Source organism: Heterodontus francisci, chromosome 27 (assembly GCF_036365525.1).
Source record: "Heterodontus francisci isolate sHetFra1 chromosome 27, sHetFra1.hap1, whole genome shotgun sequence".
NCBI classification, from domain to species: domain Eukaryota; kingdom Metazoa; phylum Chordata; class Chondrichthyes; order Heterodontiformes; family Heterodontidae; genus Heterodontus; species Heterodontus francisci.
The window spans coordinates 9,703,576-9,724,120 of record NC_090397.1 but is presented as its reverse complement, the minus strand read 5'-3'; the positions used below and the strand labels follow the sequence as shown (position 1 = coordinate 9,724,120).

The following is a 20,545-nucleotide window of genomic DNA, read 5'->3' as shown; positions in this document are numbered from 1 at the left end:
ATTCCCGATCCGAACCACTCACTCAATCTGCCTCCTCCACACTCTCAGACAGTGTATTCCCGATCCGAACCACTCACTCAATCTGCCTCCATCACACTCTCAGGCTGAGCATTCCCGATCCGAACCACTAACTCAATCTGCCTCCTCCACACTCTCAGACAGTGCATTCCCGATCCAAACCACTCACTAAATCTGCCTCCACCACACTCTGAGGCTGAGCATTCCCGATCCGAACCACTCACTGAATCTGCCTCCACCACACTCTCAGACAGTGCATTCCCGATCCGAACGACTCACTCAATCTGCCTCCATCACACTCTCAGGCTGAGCATTCCCGATCCGAACCACTCACTGAATCTGCCTCCTCCACACTCTCAGACAGTGCATTCCCGATCCGAACCACTCACTCAATCTGCCTCCATCACACTCTCAGGCTGAGCATTCCCGATCCGAACCACTCACTGAATCTGCCTCCACTACACTCTCAGACAGTGCATTCCCGATCCGAACCACTCACTGAATCTGCCTCCATCACACTCTCAGGCTGAGCATTCCCGATCCGAACCACTCACTGAATCTGCCTCCATCACACTCTCAGGCTGTGCATTCCCGATCCGAACCACTCACTGAATCTGCCTCCACCACACTCTCAGACAGTGCATTCCCGATCCGAACCACTCACTGAATCTGCCTTCACCACACTCTCAGACAGTGCATTCCCGATCCGAACCACTCACTCAATCTGCCTCCATCACACTCTCAGACTGAGCATTCCCGATCCGAACCACTCACTGAATCTGCCTCCATCACACTCTCAGACAGTGCATTCCCGATCCGAACCACACACTGAATCTGCCTCCACCACACTCTCAGACAGTGCATTCCCGATCCGAACCACTCACTCAATCTGCCTCCATCACACTCTCAGACTGAGCATTCCCGATCCGAACCACTCACTGAATCTGCCTCCACCACACTCTCAGGCAGTGCATTCCCGATCCGAACCACTCACTCAATCTGCCTCCATCACACTCTCAGACAGTGCATTCCAGATCCGAACCACACACTGAACCTGCCTCCACCACACTCTCAGACATTGCATTCCCGATCTGAACCACTCACTGAATCTGCCTCCACCACACTCTCAGACAGTGCATTCCCGATCCGAACCACTCACTCAATCTGCCTCCATCACACTCTCAGACAGTGCATTCCCGATCCGAACCACTCACTCAATCTGCCTCCACCACACTCTCAGGCAGTGCATTCCCAATCTGAACCACTCACTGTGTGTAAAAGATTTTCCTCATGTCACTGTTGCTTCTTTTGCCTATTTTTAGGATCATTCGGCCAGTGGGAAGAGTTTCTCTCTAACTACTCTCTCCAGTCCCCTCATGATTTTGAACACCTCTATCAAATCACCTCTGAATTTTCTCTTCTCCAAGGAGAACAACCCCAGCTTCAACAATCTACCCTCGTAACTGAAGTCTCTCATCCCTGGAACCATTCTTCCGAACCTTTTCAAATTAGCCATCATCTTGTTGAATAGCACAGCAGGCTCAAGGGACTGTGTGGTCTACTCCTGCTCCTAATTCGTCTCTTCGTATGTACCCTCTCTAATGCCTTCACATCCTTTGAAAGTGTGGTGCCCATAACTGCACACAGTATTGTAGTGGCGGCCAAACCAGTGTTTTATACAGATTTATCATAACTTCCTTGTTTTTGTACTCTATGCCCCTATTTATAAAGTCCTGGATCCCGTATGCTTTATTAATCACTTTCTGTGTAAGTCCTTTCTATGTAAATGCAGTAAACTGCATACCAGTTATGCTTTTTGGAGCTCTCACCCCTACAGATATAATGCCAGATTGTATCAGAAATGGAGAGAAAACCTCAGGGTTTCTTCCTTGCACTGCAGTCAGATCCGACACGCAACACTGCTTTTTCTTTATGGTCATTCATTTCACACATTCTCAAAAAATGTTCAACTGCTAAAAGAAATTACACATTTATATATGAAGTGCTTGAGCAAGAAGAAAGTGATAGGACGCCTGAAGAAGTATTCTGGCTGATCAGGTTACCACTTCTCAATAGTCTATTCAGTTTGGATCTGTCTAATGTTTCATTTTTTAATGATATGGAATAGGTTTGCATCACACTTATCAAAATCTTTTGTCCAGGGGTGTAATTCAACACATTACTGGTGCTGTTGGCTGACAGGGCAATGAGCACAGCTGAATACCCGTGCATTGTCCACAGGAGTATGTGTGAAGTTCATTTAACCAAACACAAAGGCAAATTTTGCCACATAAAACAATTGATTTCTGCACTCATTTTAAAATTCCGAAGCACCACTCCTATTTTATTTTTGGTTTGAGGATGGATGTTGGACACTCTTGTTTCAGGGAAAGACCAAGTCACAAGGCAGTGTGATTTTTGGAAGTAAGATTGAGGAGCAGTAATATAAACAAAATGGTCCATTTTTAAGGGGTGCAAGAATAGAGAGACCTGGGGGTCCAACACCCCAATAATAACTTGCATTTATATAATATATTTATCATAGTATGACACAACACAGAAGGAGGACATGGAACGTATTGTGCTTGGTAGAGTTATCCAATTAGTCCCACTCCTCTATTCTGCCCCGTAGCCTCTAAATCTTTCCCTTCAAGTATTTATCCAATTTCCTTTTAAAAGTGACTATTAAATCTGCTTCCACTGCCCTTTCAGGCAGTGCTTTCCCAATCACGACTCGCTGTGTAAAAAAACATTTCCTCATCTCACTCTGGCTTTTTTGCCAATCACCTTAAATCCGTGTCCTCTGGTTACCGACCCTTTTGCCACTGGAAACAGTTTTCCCCTATTTACTCTATCTAAACCATTCATGATTTTGAACACCTCAATCAAATCTCCTCTTAAAACCAGCTCCTCCAATCTCTTCACATAACTGAAATCCCTCATCCCTGGTACCATTTTGGTGAATATCTTCTGCACTCTTAACGCCTTGACATCCTTCTGAAAGAGTGCAGCTCAGAACTGAACACAATACTCCTGCTGAGGTCTAACTAGTGTTTTATAACTTTCTTGCTTTTGTATTCTATGCCTTAATTAATGGAATCAAAGATTCCATATGGTTTTTTAACAAGCTTTTTAACTAGTCTTGCCACCTTCAAAGATCTGCGTACCTACATCCCGGATCGCTCTGTTCTTGCACCCCCTTTAAAATTGTACCATTTAGTTTATATTGCCTCTCCTCATTCTTCCTACCAAAATAAATGACTTCACACTTCTCAACTTTAAATTTCATCCACCACGTTTTTACCCATTTGACCAGTCTGACTATGTCCTCCTGAAGTTGTTATATCCTCCACATTGTTTACACCATTTCCAAGTTTTGTATCACCTGCAGTCTTTAAACTTATGCCCGATATATCCAGGTCCAGATCATTAATAGATATCAAAAAGAGCAGTGGTCCTAATACCAATCCTTGGGGACACCATCGCACATTTCCCCCCAGTCTGAGAAACAATTAATCCTCACTACTCTCTCCATTCTGTCCCTTGCCCAATTTTGTACCCACACTGCCTCTGTCCCTTTAATCCCATGGGCTTTAACTTTGCTAACAAGTCTATTATGTGGTACTTTATCGAATATTTAATTGGAGGAAATTTCTGCTTATCCAACACTGGAAGTTAGATAAGCAGCATGACAATTCACAGACCGTGGCAGGGTGAAGGCAGGTGGCGGTGAGGTAAAGCTGGGTGTTGGCAGCACACACTTGGAAGCTGGCGTGTTTTCAGATGAAGTCTCCGAGGGGCATCATGTAGATGAGGAATAGGAGGGAGCCAAGGATAAATTGTTGGGGGTCTCCAGAGGTAACAGTGCAGGAGCGGGAAGAGAAGCCTTTGCAAGTGATACTCCTGCTACAGTCAATTAGCTAAGAATGGAACCAAGCGAGTGCAATCTCACCGAGCTGGATGACGGAGATGATACGTTGGAGGAGGCTACAGACAGGTCGAGAAGGATAAGGAGGGATAGTTTACCATGGTAATAGTCACATAAGATGCAATTTGTGACTTTGATAAGGTTGGTTGCAGCGCTGTGGCAGGGGCAGTAACCTGATTGAAGAGGTTCAAACAGCCAGCACAGGCATGTTAGTCTGAATGGCCTCAATCTGTGCTGTAAGACCCAGTGATTTCAATGAATTATGCCAACGCTAGTTGAAAGATGTTTTGCCCAGAGTTGCAAGGGTCAAGGATTGGGGTCATTCGGCTGCGGTAAATAAATACACAAAGGCCAAATTTTTAAGTGGATACTTCCTTCTCTCCTGTTTATGTAGCATCTGTATGTGATTGCTGCAGATTTCGAGAATGTCAGCACTATCTGTTTATTTGATAAGGTGTTTAACTTGCTGACAAGTTCAATAACAAAAACTTTTATTTCAAATTCGCAATTTAAAAAAAAATAAATTTTTTCTCTCTCGCCTTTGATAGGATGACAAGTACAAAATAGGAAATTATATCTTGCTACATGATATAAAAATGTTTCACAGTGAATTACACCCTGTAACATAACAAATACTGATCTATTTTTAGTACTTATATCTGTTGAGGCAGCTGTATTTTCAAGGGTTTTCAGTATTTCCATAGTTTCAAATTCAAGAAATTAAAGTCAAGGACACCTTTTCTATCGCCCAAGATGGTTGTTGCATTGATCCCTCCTTTACCGACTTGGCTGGATGTTCAGGTAACTCCCTTCAAGATATTGAGACTCATGCCCTTCTTTCTGAATAAATACAGTGTAACCACAAGTCCATGCGCTTAGTCCTCACACACTTGTGGGAGCCAGTATCATGCTCCTGTTAAAAAGTGTGTTCACTTAATGATGAAGGTGGTGCAGCTCTATCATAACTGGAGGGTTAAACCAGGTATGATAGCATAGTGAAAAGAGAAGCAGAGTTAACGTTTCGGGTCAGTGACCCTTCTTCAGAACCCGAAACGTTAACTCTGCTTCTCTTTTCACAGATGCTGCCAGACCTGCTGAGTGGTTCCAGCATTTCTTGTTTTTATTTCAGATTTCCAGCATCTGCAGTATTTTGCTTTTATGATAGCATAGTGATTACATTACTGCAATATATGAGGCCCCAAAGCATCAGATCATTGACTCCCAACAATCATACACTGATTGAAGTTTAGGTCAGGTTATTGCTCTGCTCATCCATGTCTTATGTCTTAAGTACAGCCAGAACTAAAACCCACTACCTCATTTGTCTATTTTGGAACAGTAGCGTAGTGGTTACGTTACTGGACTAGTTATTTAAAAGTCTGGGCTAATAATCCGATGAGTTCATCATCCACCAAGGCAGTTTGAAAATTTGAATTAATTTTGATATTGGTAAAAGTGACCATGATTATTGTAAAAATCCAATTGGTTCACTTTGGGGAAGGAAATCTATCTTACTCTGGCCATAAGTGACTCCAATCCCATGTCCTTGTAGTTGACTCTTAATTGCTCTCATAAGTGGCCCAGCTAAACAGTCACTTGTATCACCACCTTCTCAGGGCAACTAAGGATGGGCAAAAAATACTGGCCTTGTTAGTGACACAGATCCTGAGAATGAATAGGAGAAAGTCTTGCTTTTATATAGCACCTTTCATGATCTCAGGCCACCTCAAAGTCATCCCTGGAGTATCTAATGATGAGCCTGGTTTGCATACATCTCCTGAAAGGGGCAAATCCCCCTCTTTTATGCAGTTGTGGAATTTGTCCACCATGCTCTGCCAATCTCTGGCTCCGGAAACCCTGGAGAAACTGCATCACAGGTGTAGATGTTCAGGTTGTGTCCCAGCATAATCTTCTTGTGCTCACAACCAAAGACATCTTCCAGGAGTAGACCCACACCTCACCCAACCCAGAATGGAATCTTATGTGTGTAGCGATGGGATACAGCAGGTCACAGGATAGTCTGTCCTTCCATTGCTGGGTTATACACTGTGTACTGATCTCTGATAGGGAGGGAAACATCAACCCTACAAAGCAGTGAGCATAGATTTTCATTTTTGTGGCCTTGGTATTAAGCATCTCCTGAGCAGAGAGGAGAATCTGGCCCCTTACAAAACCCGTGACATGAAATGGAAGTGAAATTAGGTGTAAGTTCTGTTGGGGATGTGATTCACCTGTGACCCTGTCGCCCAGGGTTCCCTCTTTGTGCCTAACATTAACGATGAAAATTGACCCCAACCTCTTTCAGGCTAATATACAAATGCTTCATTATGAGAAAAGAATCTACACGGAAGCAAGTGAAGTCAGCAGGTAACACAGCAGGAGTACAGTGCCCTCTGTCTATAGCAAACATGCTTGTATGATTGTGATTTGCCTGCGATACACAATGGCCAGTTCAAAAGTAACGTCATCTAAAAGCCCTAAACAGAAAAGATTGAGTTGTTCCTGCTACCTCATTCTAATGTATCTCTGAGTCATGTGGTATTTATGCCGGTACAGACTAAACACTCTAATTTCCACTCAGCAGAACCACTTTTAAATGATAAAAGTGAAACTGCCCTGTCTGGGTCAATTTCAAAGTTCCTGAAGTGTGAAGTGTGTTGCGGGGTGAACGGCAGTGGTTGGGGGTGGATAGAAGCTGACCATGGTTGACATGCTCAATGTGTTATAACTGGTGTATTTGTAATTGACGCCAGTGGAGATGACCAATGGTTAGAGCCATTTGCCTGATACAGGCAAAATGTTCAGGACCAGCAGAGATGGTGTGAGTGATAGGGACTGAACTTAACTCTCAGATACTTTTCGTTGTTTTCTGAAACCAGAGCAACCAGCTGCTTTTGAAATTCTTAATAGCCCTTCAAACAAAACCTCCCAATGAGCTTTTTTGATGTAAGTTCATTGCTGGGGCCTCTCACAGGGTTCTGTCCCATTGCAATGATCTGGACTCATTCTGACTGAACTGAAATTAAGCAGCCGTTGCAAGGCCTTGTATGCTGCAAGAAAATATTTCCCATTTGACAGTGCAAACTTTGAGAATTTCCAGGGTTTCTCTTGCAAATTGTCCTCTGATGAGCCATCCATCCTGTGGTGCCAATTGAAGGGCTAAATAAACCAGCTTGCCTCTGACGCAGGTCTGCCTACAAGTAATCTCTAAAAGCAGAGCTGGGCCACCTTGTAAACTGATATTCCAGCCACATAGGAACAAAAGGAGGCTATTCAACCCCTCGAGCCTATTCCACCATTCTATTTGATCAGAACTTCACTCCAAAAGTTCCAGATTTCCACTACCCTTTGTGTAGAGAAGTGCTCCTTGATTTCACTCCTGAACAGCCCGGCACTAATTTTAAGATTACGTCCTCTTGTTCTGGACTCATCCAGAGGAAGTAGTTTCTGTGTATCTACCCAATCAAACTCATATCATTTTAAACACCTCGATTAGATTATCTCACATACTGTTATAATCGAAGGAATACAGGACACTGTGCCCTCTCCATACACCAAGATAATGGAAGCAGATTTTTAATGGGTACGAGTATCAAGGGACACCAACTAGAAGGACAAGGGCAGCAAATGCATGTGAACACCACCACCTGCAAGTTCCCCTCCAAGTCACACACCATCCTGATTTGGAACTATATCGCCGTTCCTTCACTGTCGCTGGGTCAAAATCTTGGAACTCCCTTCCTAACAGCACTGTGGATGTACCTACCCCACATGGACAGCAGCAGTTCAAGAAGGCAGCTCACCACCACCTTCTCCATGGCAATTAGGGATGGGCAATAAATGCTGGCCTGGCCAGTGACGCCCATATCACAGGAAAGAATAAAAAAAAGCATGACTATGCCTTTCTCTGATAATTCCAGCAGAAGCAAGTAACTAAATAATATTATGGAAACCAATGCACCCACTAATCATATTTTGGCATGCATGGGCGATTCATTTTTTGTGCGGCTGTTCAGTTGTTTAAAAAGGGCCGACTTGTGCTTGGCCTGTGTGGGAATTGTCAGGTTGCAGCTGGGCAGCTTACAGGGAACATTGATGCGAACTATAGTCTGTCTAACGTCAGAGAGCAGGTTGTCCAGTCCAGAGATTCGGCACACACTTCTCCTGGTCTCTTTTTTCAAAATTCTTTCATGGGATGTGGGCCTTGTTGGCAAGGCCAGCATTTGCTGCCCATCCCTAATTGCCCTGGAACTGAGTGGCTGACTAGGCCATTTCAGAGGGCAGTTAAAAGTCACATGTAGGCCACACCACCCCATTACATGCTCTCTCCAACTCCAAACCCATTTCGGGGGAGAGCAGAAAATTCTTCCCTTTCAGAAAGGTCATTGATCTGAAACGTTAACTCTGTTTCTCTCTCCACAGATGCTGCCAGACCTGCTGAGTATTTCCAGCACTTTCTGTTTTTATAAATGTTTTAATACTTTGTCTAACTGCAGGGCATATTTGACTTGTTTAACTGACGTGTTGGATTCTTTTCCTTATATTTTGTTATGTTAAAAACACCGGGGACAGAATCCCAAACGTCCCATTCCCCCATCACAAACAGAAAAAAGCAGAGCCCACGACGTTTGACCCAGTCCCAAATCGTGGAGGCCGGGGCACATTTGGGGCAAACGCATCAGCCTTTCTGATGGAGGTCTGAAATGCTGGGGTGACTCCCAATGGAATACTGGGGTGACTCCCAGGCCTCCAACTCTGGAGCTCCTCAAATTTGCAATTGGGCCATCCCAGCAAGGTGATCAATCCCCTCTGGAATCGATCTCCTACCTTCCAGCATTTTGAGGCCGTTATTAGACTGACAAGCTGCTTGGCTGGTTCTGTTGGGCCTATCAGTTGACAGGAAGCCTGGGAATTCCCTTATCCATGTCCCCTCATGTTGTGGGTGGGAGACGCTGATTGTAGATCAATCCCCACCAGAGAATCTGACCTCCTCTCCATGGGGCTGAATCTGCCTCAATTCCTACCCTCTGATCCCACCAGGTGCTACAGCCGGAATATGCCACGAGTGGAATTTTGGTACATTGTTCTATTAAAGATTGTTGAGTAAAGGAGAAAGGATACAGTGACGAAATTTCTGCCAATTTTTATTGCGTAAATTAAGTAAAAAATAAATGGCAAAATGTCAATTTTTGCAAATCCATAGGATTGCTAAGTGCATACACATATCTATACATTATCGTTCAAAGTCTATGCATCATATCATCATGTAACACTGCAGTTTTCCCTTTTAAGTCCAGTGCATAAGGTGTTTGTCTACATAAAACTATCATTCATTTGCAGAAAACCTTTAATGTTAGACACTGAGTCCAGTGGTATATGGAGACTCAAAATCAGAACCACCACGCATGACACATTCTGTTTAAGGACATTTTCTGACCATAAAAGGCAACTGTCTCTTATGGGTAGGAGTCTTGCGTTCTGTTTAACAACCTGAAGTGTCCAGATTCACTTATTCTTGGTCACAGAGATTAGTCCATGATAAAAGAAGCCAACAGTCAGTTATCAGGCCAAAAGGTTCCAATTGACTTTGTTCTGTGAACTGGAAACACACAAAATCCCCAAAACAAAGCCCCTCTGAGTCCGTCTCATCCATGGTCCATATCAATGCTACAGATGGAGGAGTGGGGTACAGCTATTAGATCTCCTGTCACCCATATCTCAAGTCGCGTATCTAATAATCTCTCCCCCATCATGACCAGTCAGCTAATAAAGTGCGTTATTACATATAAAAAAAGCAAGAGATTTCTTTTAGAAAGAAAAGAATTCAAGGCCAACTTTGGTTCGCAATCATCTCAGGAGATGCTCAGACATGCAACCGTTCTGTCTTAGAGCTTTAACATAACAATGTTCAGCTGACAGTTTCCCTTAGGACAGAGACCTGCTCAATACATTGGGAAACATCATCCTGGTCTAAATCACTGGACATCACTAGCACTTTGCTCTCAAGATGTGTGCCATTCTCCGGCCTAGATCTGGTCTCCAGGCCTGGACGAAGCTCTTCATGTTGATTATTAGACGGCCAGTGTGCACATCCTCATGCCCTGCTACGAGGTACTCTGTACCTGTGAAGAGTGAAAGACATGGGTTAATGCAGCACTCATTGTATCAGCATTGGGCAAAGGATTAATGCTTACGAAGGCACAATTGAAGAAACTAAATGGGGGTGGGGGGAGGATTTGGGTGAAGGGAGATTTAGAAAGCCAAAAAGAAAAGTTGAGGCAATGAACAGCTTCGTGGTATGGGTAAAAATAAGCAGAGAGAAACAGGAAGGGACAGAGAGTTTAACAGTAATTGTGCATCAGCGTGTAAGATCCATGCAGGGAATAGCAGTAAAAAAAAATGAACTTAAACATTCTTTATCTGAATGCTTGAAGCATCTGCAATAAGGTAGATAAACTAGTGACACAAATAGAAATAAATGGTATTAGATCTAATAGCTATTACAGGGACATGGTTACAAGTTGACCAAGGTTGGGTAATAAATATTCTAGGCTACACAATATTTCAAAAAGACAGAATGAATGGCAAAGGAAAAGGGGTAGCCTTGATAATAAAAGATGACATAAGGGCATGAGTGAGAAAGGAACTTGGCTCAGAAGATCATGAAGTAGAATCAGTATGGGTGGAGATTAGGAATAGCAAGAGTCAGAAAACACTGGTGGGAGTAGTTTATAGGACCCCTAACAATAGATGCTGTTGAACAGAGCATTAAACAATAAATTATTGCAGTTTGTAACAAAGGCAATGTAATAATTATGGGGGACTTTAATCTTCATGTAGACAGGCCCAATCAAATTGGCAAGGGTGGTCTAAAAGATGAGCTTGTGGAATGTGTTCATGAGTTTCCTGGAGTAATACATTGTGGAACTAACTAGGGATAAAATTTTTTTAGATGCAGTATTATGTAATGAGGCAAGGTTAATTAGTAACCTCATAGCCAAAGATTCAATTGGAAAGAGTAATCATAATATAACTGAATTCCATGTTAAGTTTGAAAGTGACATACTCCAATAACAAACACGAATCTTTAAATTAAACAAAGCCAATTACATGGGTATGAGGAGAGGGCTGGCTGAGGTTGATTGGGTAAATAGACTAAAAGGTATGGCAGTAAATAAACAGTGGAAACATTTAAAGAAACAAATCAAGATGTTCAAAAATACATTTCATTGAAAAATAAAAACTCAGCAAGAAAGATCCATCTGTGGCTTATTCAGGGAAAACGTATAATACGAGAGTAAACAAGCTAGGAATATTAAAACAAGTATTAAAAAAAGGCAGAGAGTAGCTAAAGTAAACATTGGTCCCTTAGAAACAGAGACAGGAGAAATTATTATGGGGAATGAGAAAATGGCAGAGACATTGAACAAATATTTTGAGTCTGACTGCACAACAGAAGACACAAGTTGCATATCAGAAATACAGGGTAACCTAGGGGCTAAAAAGAGTGAGGAAATTAAGATATCAGTAGAGAAAAAGTATTGGAGAAACTTAAGGGATTAAAATCCGACAAATTCCCAGGGCCAGATGGCCTACATCCTAAGCTGTAAAGATCGTGGATGCGCTGGCTATGATTTTCCAAAATTTCGTCGATTCTGCAAAGGTCCCAGGCCAGATTGGAAGTTAGCAAATGTAACACTGCTATTGGGAAAGTGCTGGAATCTATTATTAAAGAAATCTTAACAATGCACTTAGAAAATCATAGTATGATCAGGCAAACTGAACATGGTTCTACAAAAGAGAAATCGTATTTGACAAACTTAGAGTTTTTTTGAGGATGTAACTAGTAACTACATAAAGGGGAACCAGTAGATGTAGTATACCTGGATTTCCAGAAGGCATTTGATAAGGTGCCACACAAAAAGTTAATAGGCTGGGATAATATATTAGCATGGGTAGAGGATTGGTTAATGGACAAGACCAAAGAGTAGATATTAATGGGGCATTTTCAAGTTGGCAGGCAGTGAATAGTGGAGTGCCACAAGGATCAGTGCTGGGGCCTCAGTTACTTACAATCTAAATTAATAATTTCGATGAAGAGATAGGGAGTCATGCATCTGACTTCTGATGATACAAAGGTTGGTGGAAATGTAAGCTGTGAGGAGGACACAGAGAGGCTGCAAAGAGATATAGACAGGTTAAGTGAGTCGGAAACAAGGTGGCAGATGGATTATAATGTGGAGAAGTGCGAGGTTATTCACTTTGGTCCTAAAAATAGAAAATCAGAATATTTTTTTAAAAGACTTGAAACTTGTAAATGTTGATGTTCAGAGAGATTTGGGGGTGCACAAGGAACACAGAAAGTTAGTATACAGGCAAAGCAAGCAATTAGGAAGGAAAATGGCATGCTGGCCTTTATTGCAATGGGATTGGAGTACAGAAATAAAGAGGACTTGCTACAATTGTACAAGGTTTTAGCACTGATCACCCTTCACTTTAAGCATTTTACAGAGAGTGAAATAAAGTTTGGTATATACACATGGAATTAAGATATAAGCTGAAATGTCAAACAAACTTCTAAAAAAATTTTAAAATCTGTTTTTTTTTATCATAATGGAAACATTTATTTTTCAGGGCCTGAGAGGTTGTTCATAAGTAATTATGATTTAGAACACTGTTAAAAACTCCGTTACCCCTCATTCAATAAGGCGTAGCTTTTACATGGGTTTTTTTGGTGAGACCACACCTGGAATATTGTGTGCAGTTTTGATCTCCATATTTAAGGAAGGATATACTTGCATTGCCCCTGGGATGAGAGGGTTGTCCTATGGTGAGAGACTGAGTAAACTGGGTCAAAATTCTGTGGAGTTTAGAAGAATGAGAGGTGGGCCAGAATTTTAGTTGGGCGGGAGGCTGTGCCACTGGCCAAAAAGCTGGGAACGAGCCCGCCTCCATCAGGTATGGGGAGCCATGGCTCCCCAGGCCCTTAATTGGTCTTGGATGGGACTTCCGCCTCCTTGAGGCGGGAGGTCCCGCCTAATGGAGCTGCCAGCCAAGCAGTGGGCCAGCAGCTCTTAGTCCTAGCAGCGCCACCGGGAGCAGTGGCCACTGTTGGAACTACACCCAGCCTTCGGAAGCAAGAGGAAGGACGGCCCCGGAACTCAGGTAGGTTTTTGGGGCCTCGCTGGGGATAATCGGCCGGGCCCCAGCGAGGCAGAGGGGGGTCGGTCATGGGAGGTGTTTTGTGTGTTGGAGGCAGTTAGGGCTTTGGAGGTGGCCCTCCGTGGGGCACAGGGTGCCCAATCAAGGGGGCCCCCTCCCCCACAGCCCGCAAGAAGGCTCAGAGCACAGTGCAGTATCTCATGGGGAATGAAGGAACAGCCCAGGAGTGGCTGCTTTGCACAGTCCAGTTGAGTTTGGTCCAGTCTAATTTCATCTCGGGGTTTGCACTGGATCTAGGGCGGCACAGTGGCACAGTGGTTAGCACCGCAGCCTCACAGCTCCAGGGACCCGGGTTCGATTCCAGGTACTGCCTGTGTGGAGTTTGCAAGTTCTCCATGTCTCTTCGTGGGTTTTCTCCGGGTGCTCCGGTTTCCTCCCACAAGCCAAAAGACTTGCAGGTTGATAGGTAAATTGGACATTATAAATTGTCACTAGTATAGGTAGGTGGTAGGGAAATATAGGGACAGGTGAGGATGTTTGGTAGGAATATGGGATTAGTGTAGGATTAGTATAAATGGGTGGTTGATGTTCGGCACAGACTCGGTGGGCCGAAGGGCCTGTTTCAGTGCTGTATCTCTAATCTAATCTAATCTAATCTGACCTATGCTCAGTGCAATTCCTTACTCCAGCTGTCAGCATCAATGAAGGTTCAGCTTGGTGCTGGCCCAAAGTCACAAACCAAAAATAAAGAGTTCAAGGGGGCGATAATTGGTGAAGATCAGTTCTTGGGCATGTAACTAACTGCCCTCCTGATCCGAGAGTCCTGAAGCGTGCCCCAAATTGGACCTCAGGCCTCAGTTGAATTCTTTGGCCGAACCTGTTGTGCCTCCAGGCCAGAGGCTGCTCGCTCATTTCCAAGAAATCAACTTCAGGCTGCTGGCAGTGGCTCTCAGGTAAGTCCCAGGAAGTGTGGAAGATAACAGGGGACAATGGTGGGCCCTCAGGAGTGCTGCATAGTGGGGAAGCACTCTTATACTTCTCCTAGCTCCACATCAAAGTATAAACCTTTTCTAATTTACAGTTTCAATGGTGGTCACGTGCTAGGACTGGAAAACCTTAGTGGAGCATGCCCGAAGCCTCGGGACAGCCCGGTTTGGCAGAAAGGTCCCAATCTAGGTGTGTGGCCTCGCATTAACATATGTAAGGGGCCTTACACATTTTTAAATAGACAACAGGGATACTAAAGAATTCCTGGACTCAAAAGGGAGTCAGGCTTATTGCAGGTGTCCTCGAAATTGAGATTTTTTGCTCCCATTTCCTGCTCCCAAGTTTTTATATAGTGTAGTCACACCCAATAAATTCAGGAGCAGGGTGGCGATGGAGGGAGGGGTTTGGATTTTGGTCCTGGCACCACACTAGCCCCTAGCTTCTCCTGTCATCTGTGATTCTCAGTGTGCAAGGTAGGTTCCACTTAGTGATGTAGGTAACTCAAGGCAAACAGAGACTAACAAATCATCACACACAAAACTCACCTGTCTGTCTGAAGCCCTGTGCTGACAGGGCAGTAATTAATGCAACATGTTTCTTTAAAGTTTGAAATCATTTTTCTTTAGCCTAAATGGAGACTCTTGAAGAACCTCCCAAATATCTGTCCCATCTGAGCAGAATATTACTGTGACACGGCACTGTTTGCACTGCAGGAATAACTGACGGACACTTCTTATTAGAAATACTTGGCTTTAGTTCCACTCTAGAACTTTGTTCCAAGAAACAGCAACAGCCAGATGATTACTGCACAAATAAGATCAGTTTAATATGATTTAAAAGGCCTGTAATCCCATCTATTCAACAGACCTAAAATACATTAAAAGCCCTGTGTTTGTGTATACTTTCTATTATAAATCTTATGTTCACATTTATAAAGGCAATTTTGCTAATGTAAACTTGTCACATTGTAATTAAACCCTCCTGCAGTGCTACCCCTGGTGTGAGGGTGTAATAATAGCGTGACAGGTTTATGTAGGCAGTTCCCATTAAAAATGTGGATTTGGAAATCTGAAACTAAGTTCAATGGGTTTAGAGTCATAGAGAGATTCAGCACTGAAACAGGCCCTTCGGCCCAATGAGTCTGCGCCGACCATCAAACACCCATTTATACTAATCCTACATTAACCCCATTTTCTCTCTCACATCCCCACCTTCCCTCAATTCTCCTACCACCACTAGGGGCAATTTTTTTTTTTGTTTTACAATGGCCAATTTACCTATCAACCCACAAGTCTTTGGCTGTGGGAGGAAACCAGAGCACCCAGAGGAAACCCACACGGTCACAGGGAGAACTTGCAAACTCCGCACAGGCAGTACCCAGAACCGAACCCGGGTCGCTGGAGCTGTGAGGCTGTGGTGCTAACCATTGCGCCACTGTGCTGCCCTTTGAATTACATCAGCTCACCCTGGTCTAATCATCTCTCACCTTCTCACCCCACGTCACCTGAAGATATAGGAACATTAGGAACAGAAGTAGGCCATTCAGCCCCTCGAGCCTGTTCCAACATTCATTAGATCATGGCTGATCTGTATCTCAACTCCATTTACCCGCTTTTGTGCCAGACCCCTTGACACCCTTATCTAGCAAAAATCTATCAGTCTCCACACTCAAAGTTCCAATTGATCCCAGTATCCACAGCCTTTTGCGCAGAGAGTCCTCTCAACCCTGTAAACTCTGGTATCAATCTAGTGAATCTGAACTGCACCCACTTCAAAGCCAGTATATACTTCCTGAGGTGTGGTGCCCAGAACTGAATTCAGTACTCCAGTCTGACAAGGCTCAATACAACGGAAGCATAACTGCCTCCCCTTGGTAGTCCAGCCTCCTCAAGATAAAGATTAACATTTCATTAATCTTTTAGTTTTTTTAAAAATAACCTATGCATTAGCTTTTAGTGATTTGTGCACATGGACATCTAAATCCCTTCACTCTGCCACAGCTCCAATTCTCTCAACATTGAGAAAGTAACATTAATCGTTATGCTGGTGCAGTGCGATGATATTCCTTTATTCCCACTCATTATCAATTCCAAAAGGGATGGCTGATTACAATTGGAGCATTGTCTTGAATGGATGGTTAGCCTTTGCTGCCAATGCGGCACTGATGGGAAAATGGGTTTATTTGGTGTATGTTGGGCAATGAATCTTCAGCAGGATTGCGATACACATATGCTGCATGTTGTACTGTTAACATGCTTCTTACCAGGATTTAGAACTGGGCATGTACAACCTCTGTTTGTCCAGGATTCTGGGTACAGAACGCGCTTTCCCCGGTGAATCTTTAACTTAGTCAGCTTCAACACCTTCTTGACCTTCACGTTGACCTCTGCGTGTGACCCTTTGTCATGAGCTGAGAGAATCTTTACTTTCAGGACTGTGGCAATGAAAGGAAATTAATAGACAATCATTCAGCCAACTTACACTCACCATTACATGGACAGGGCAATATCTGGAGTGCTTCAGAATAACAAGTTCTGCACAGTATCTATATTAACTGGAAAACAAGTACACAGGAGTAATTTCAGGGCAGTCACCTCAGCACAAGGTTTGGAGGCTGATTTATGAAGCCACTACATCGATTGCTCTTCCTAATTACTCCTGGGTATCCATTATTTTCTACATAATTCATGTTATTATGAGTGAGAAAGGGAAAGAGAATGGCTGTACTGATGGGCACATCATGTATGATAAATAAGAAAAGACTTGCATTTATATAACGTATATCACAACCTCGGGACATCCCAAAGCGCTTCGCAGCCAATAAAGTCCTTTTCAAGTGTAGTCTTTTGTTATAATGTGGGCAAATGTGGCAGCTGATTAGTACACAGCAAGATCCCACAATCAACCAAAACAGATAATCTGGGATAAATATTGGTACCAAGTGAATTCCCCTGCTCTCTGATTGTGCCGTGGAAGCTTTTACATCCAACTGAGAGTGCAGACAGCCCCTCCTCTTAATATCTCACGCAAAAGACGGCATCTCTGATAGAGCAACACCCCTGAATACTGCACTGGGAGTGTCTGCCGGGATTTTGTGCTCAAGTCTCTGGAGTTGGATGATCTGACTCAGAGGCGAGAGTGTTACCAACTGAGTCATGACCTCCACTTGTTGCTATTTACTTTTGGATTATACGTTCTACACCAACGACTCGAATGAATGACCATCTATCTCTAAGGAACAATGCAGTGTTATGTTTGTGAGGACATAGTAGTCACTCAGGGCAAGACTGCACTAAAAGTTATTCAACTATCTACAGGAATATTTTTAAACACAGAACTCAAGCATACTGCCAAATTCTATCATGATGAGCTTATGGAAACACTCTTGGTGTTTCGTTAATTGGAAATGATGGGAAATCTGAATCAGGAAATGTTTTAGTCTCACTGAATTCCACCTGGAATGTAAAACAGATTTATCTGTTACTTTCGGATTCCATTAAAAAATCATTCTGTAATGTTTTGGTTAAAGAAGCTCTTTCCTAGAAAATGTGCAATGAAATTTTAAGAATTGCCATCTGTTTTTTCCCCCCTGTCCATTAGGTTTGAGGGCACAGGCTGGAGTCTGCTGCCCGAACCCTATCCCGCACTAAGTCCTGCTCATTCATCGTCCCTTGTCTTTGCTGACCTGCATTGGTTCCCAGTCTCCTAATGCTTCAAATTTAAAGTTCACATCCTTGTGTTTAAATAACATCATGGCCTCGCCCCTCCCTAGCTCTCTAACCTTCGGCAGCACAACAACCCTCCGTGATCACTGCATTCTTTCAACAACAGGCCTCAATGCATTCCCCCACTTCCTTCGTGCCTTTAATTGCCAAGGCCCTAAGCTCTGGAATTCTCTCCGTAAACCTCGCCATCTCTTCTCTTTTAAGATGCTCCTTAAAACCTACCTCTTTGACCAAACTTTTAGTCACCTCTCCTATTATCTCCTTCTTTGGTTCTGCATCCACTATTTCCCTGATCAAAACCTAGTGAAGTGCCTCAGAATGTTTTTCTGTGTTAAAGGCACTATATAAATGCAAGTTGATGTTCTTGAAACTTGACTACTGTGGTAGGCTTTCCGTATTGAACTTATGAATTTCACCTCAATTCTTTGCCACGATCACTTAGTTCGCCTCTCATTCACAACCACATTAATCCTTCATCATCAGGTGGAATAATCTTCTGCAGAGCCATCTCCAAAAGACATCTCTGAGCCGGAAGCAAAGGAGCCCAATGACAGTGAATCTATTCTTGTGTCCCCCATGTAACTGACCTGAGATTGGCAAACCTCAGTCTGTGGGTCAAACCAGGAGTTAAGGCCAGCGGAGGCTGGAACTGAAACCTGGATCAGCCAGTGTGGGCCTCAGGGCTCTGACTGATAGAATGGAAAAGGAGGAGGAATAACCCTGATAATAAAGGATGACATAGGGACAGTAGTGAGAAAGGATCTTGGATCAAAAGATCAGGAAGTAGAATCAGCATGGATGGGGATTAGAAACAGCAAAGGTCAGAAAATGCTTGTGGGAGTAGTTTATAGGCCCACTAACAGTAGTTCTACATTTGGACAGAGCATTAAGCAAGAGCTTGTAACAAAAACAATGTAAAAATTGTGGGAGAATTTAATCATCATATAGACTGGACCATCAAATTGGCAAAGGTGATCTGGAAGATGGGTTTGTAGAATGCTTTTGTGACAGTTTCCTGGAACAATATTTTGTGAAGCCAACTAGGGATAAAGCTATTTTAGATCTAGTTTTGTGCAACAAGGCAGAGTTAATTCGTAATCTTGTGGTAAAAGATCTGCTGGGGAAAAGTGAATATAATACAATTGGACTCCATATTAAATTGAAATTGACATACTCTAGTCAGAAGCAAGAACCTTAAAGTTAAACAAAGCCAATTACATTGGTATGAGAGGAGAGATGAGTAAAAGGAATGGTGGTAAATAAACAGAGGAAACATTTGAAGAAACAATTCAAAATGTTTAACAAAAATACATTCAATTGAAAAACAAAAACTCAATAAGGAAGATCCATCCGTGGCTTACTAAGGAAGTTAAGGATAGTATTAAATTAAAAGAAGAGGCTTCTATTGTTGCAAAGAATAGTTGTAAGCCTGAGGATTGGGAGTGTTTGAGAAACCAGTAAAGGACCACTGAAAAGTTGAGAAAAAAGGAAAAAATAGAAAATGCAAGTAAATGAGCCAGGAATATAAAAACAGATTGCAAAAGCTTTTACAAGTATATAAAAAGGAGGAGAGTAGCTAAAATAAATGTTGATCCCTTAGAGGCAGAGACAGGAGAAATTTTCATAGGAAGAAGGAAATGACAGAGATGTGAACAAATATTTTGTGTCTGTCTTCACAGGAGAAGACACAAATTATGCTCCAAAATAGAGGGTGGCCAAGGGGCTTCTAAAACAGTACCTACTCCACATAGACTGCAGGGGTTCAAGAAGGCAGCTCACCACCACCTTCTCAAGGGCAACTAGGGATGGGCAATAAATGCTGGCCTGACCAGCGACGCCCACATCCCATGAATTAATTTAAAAAAAGAGTGTGAACTGTAAGGTAATTAATAACAGTAGAGAAAAAGTATTGGAAACTTAAGGGGCTAAAAGCTAACAAATCCCAAGGACCTGATGACCTATATCCTAGGGTTCTAAAAGAGGTAGTTGCAGAGATAGTGGTTGCACTGGTTATGATTTTCCAAAATTCCTGAGATTCTAGAACAGTTCCAGTGGATTGGAAGTTAGCCAATGTGCTATTCAAAAAAGGAGGAAAAGAGAAAACAGGAAACTACAGGCCAGTTCGCCTGACATCAGTCATTGGGAAAATGCTGGAATCTATCATTTTGGAAGTCTGAACAATGCACTTATAAAATCAGTATGATCAGACAAAGTCAACATGGATTTAAGAAAGGAAAAATGTGTTTGACAAAATTTATTAGAGATTTTTGAGGAAGTAATTAGTAGGGTAGATAAAGGGGAACCAGTAGAATACTTGAATTTCCAAAAAGCATTCGATAAGGTGAACACAAAAGGTTAAGAGGCAAGATATGGGTTCATGGAGTTGAGGGTAATCTATTAACAGGGATAGAGGATTGATTAATGGACAGGAAGCAAAGGTCAGGGATAAATGGGACATTTTCAAGTTGGCAGACTGTGGCTAGTCAAGTGCCACATGGATCGGTGCTGAGGCCTCAGCTATTTACAATCTATATGAAGACTTAAATGAAAAGACCGAGAGTAATGTATCCAAGCTTGCTGACGATACAAAGATAGATGGGAATGTAAGCTGTGAGGAGGACACAAAGAGGCTGCAAAGAGGTATAGAACAGGTTAAGTGAGTGGGCAACATGTTGGCAAATTGAGTAGAATGTAGGGAAGTGTGAGGTTACTCACTTTGTAGTAA

At 42.9% G+C, this 20,545-nt stretch overlaps 1 protein-coding gene across 2 annotated transcripts in view; it reads right to left on the bottom strand.

The window, feature by feature from the left end:
• Window positions 1–9,088: 9,088 nt before the first annotated feature.
• The window catches only part of ntn4 (netrin 4), a 134,525-nt gene continuing 123,068 nt past the window's right edge, over window positions 9,089–20,545 (bottom strand). Inside the window, exons 9-10 of one of the 2 annotated variants that reach the window (XM_068059681.1) lie at window positions 16,359–16,529; window positions 9,089–10,068 (exon numbers count right to left, since the gene is read on the bottom strand). In XM_068059681.1, the coding sequence (XP_067915782.1) occupies window positions 9,935–10,068; window positions 16,359–16,529 (305 nt within the window). In that variant the 3' untranslated portion in view covers window positions 9,089–9,934. Of the gene's footprint in view, window positions 10,069–12,040; window positions 12,124–16,358; window positions 16,530–20,545 lie in introns of those variants that run through there. The other variant, XM_068059683.1, reaches the window with a different exon arrangement.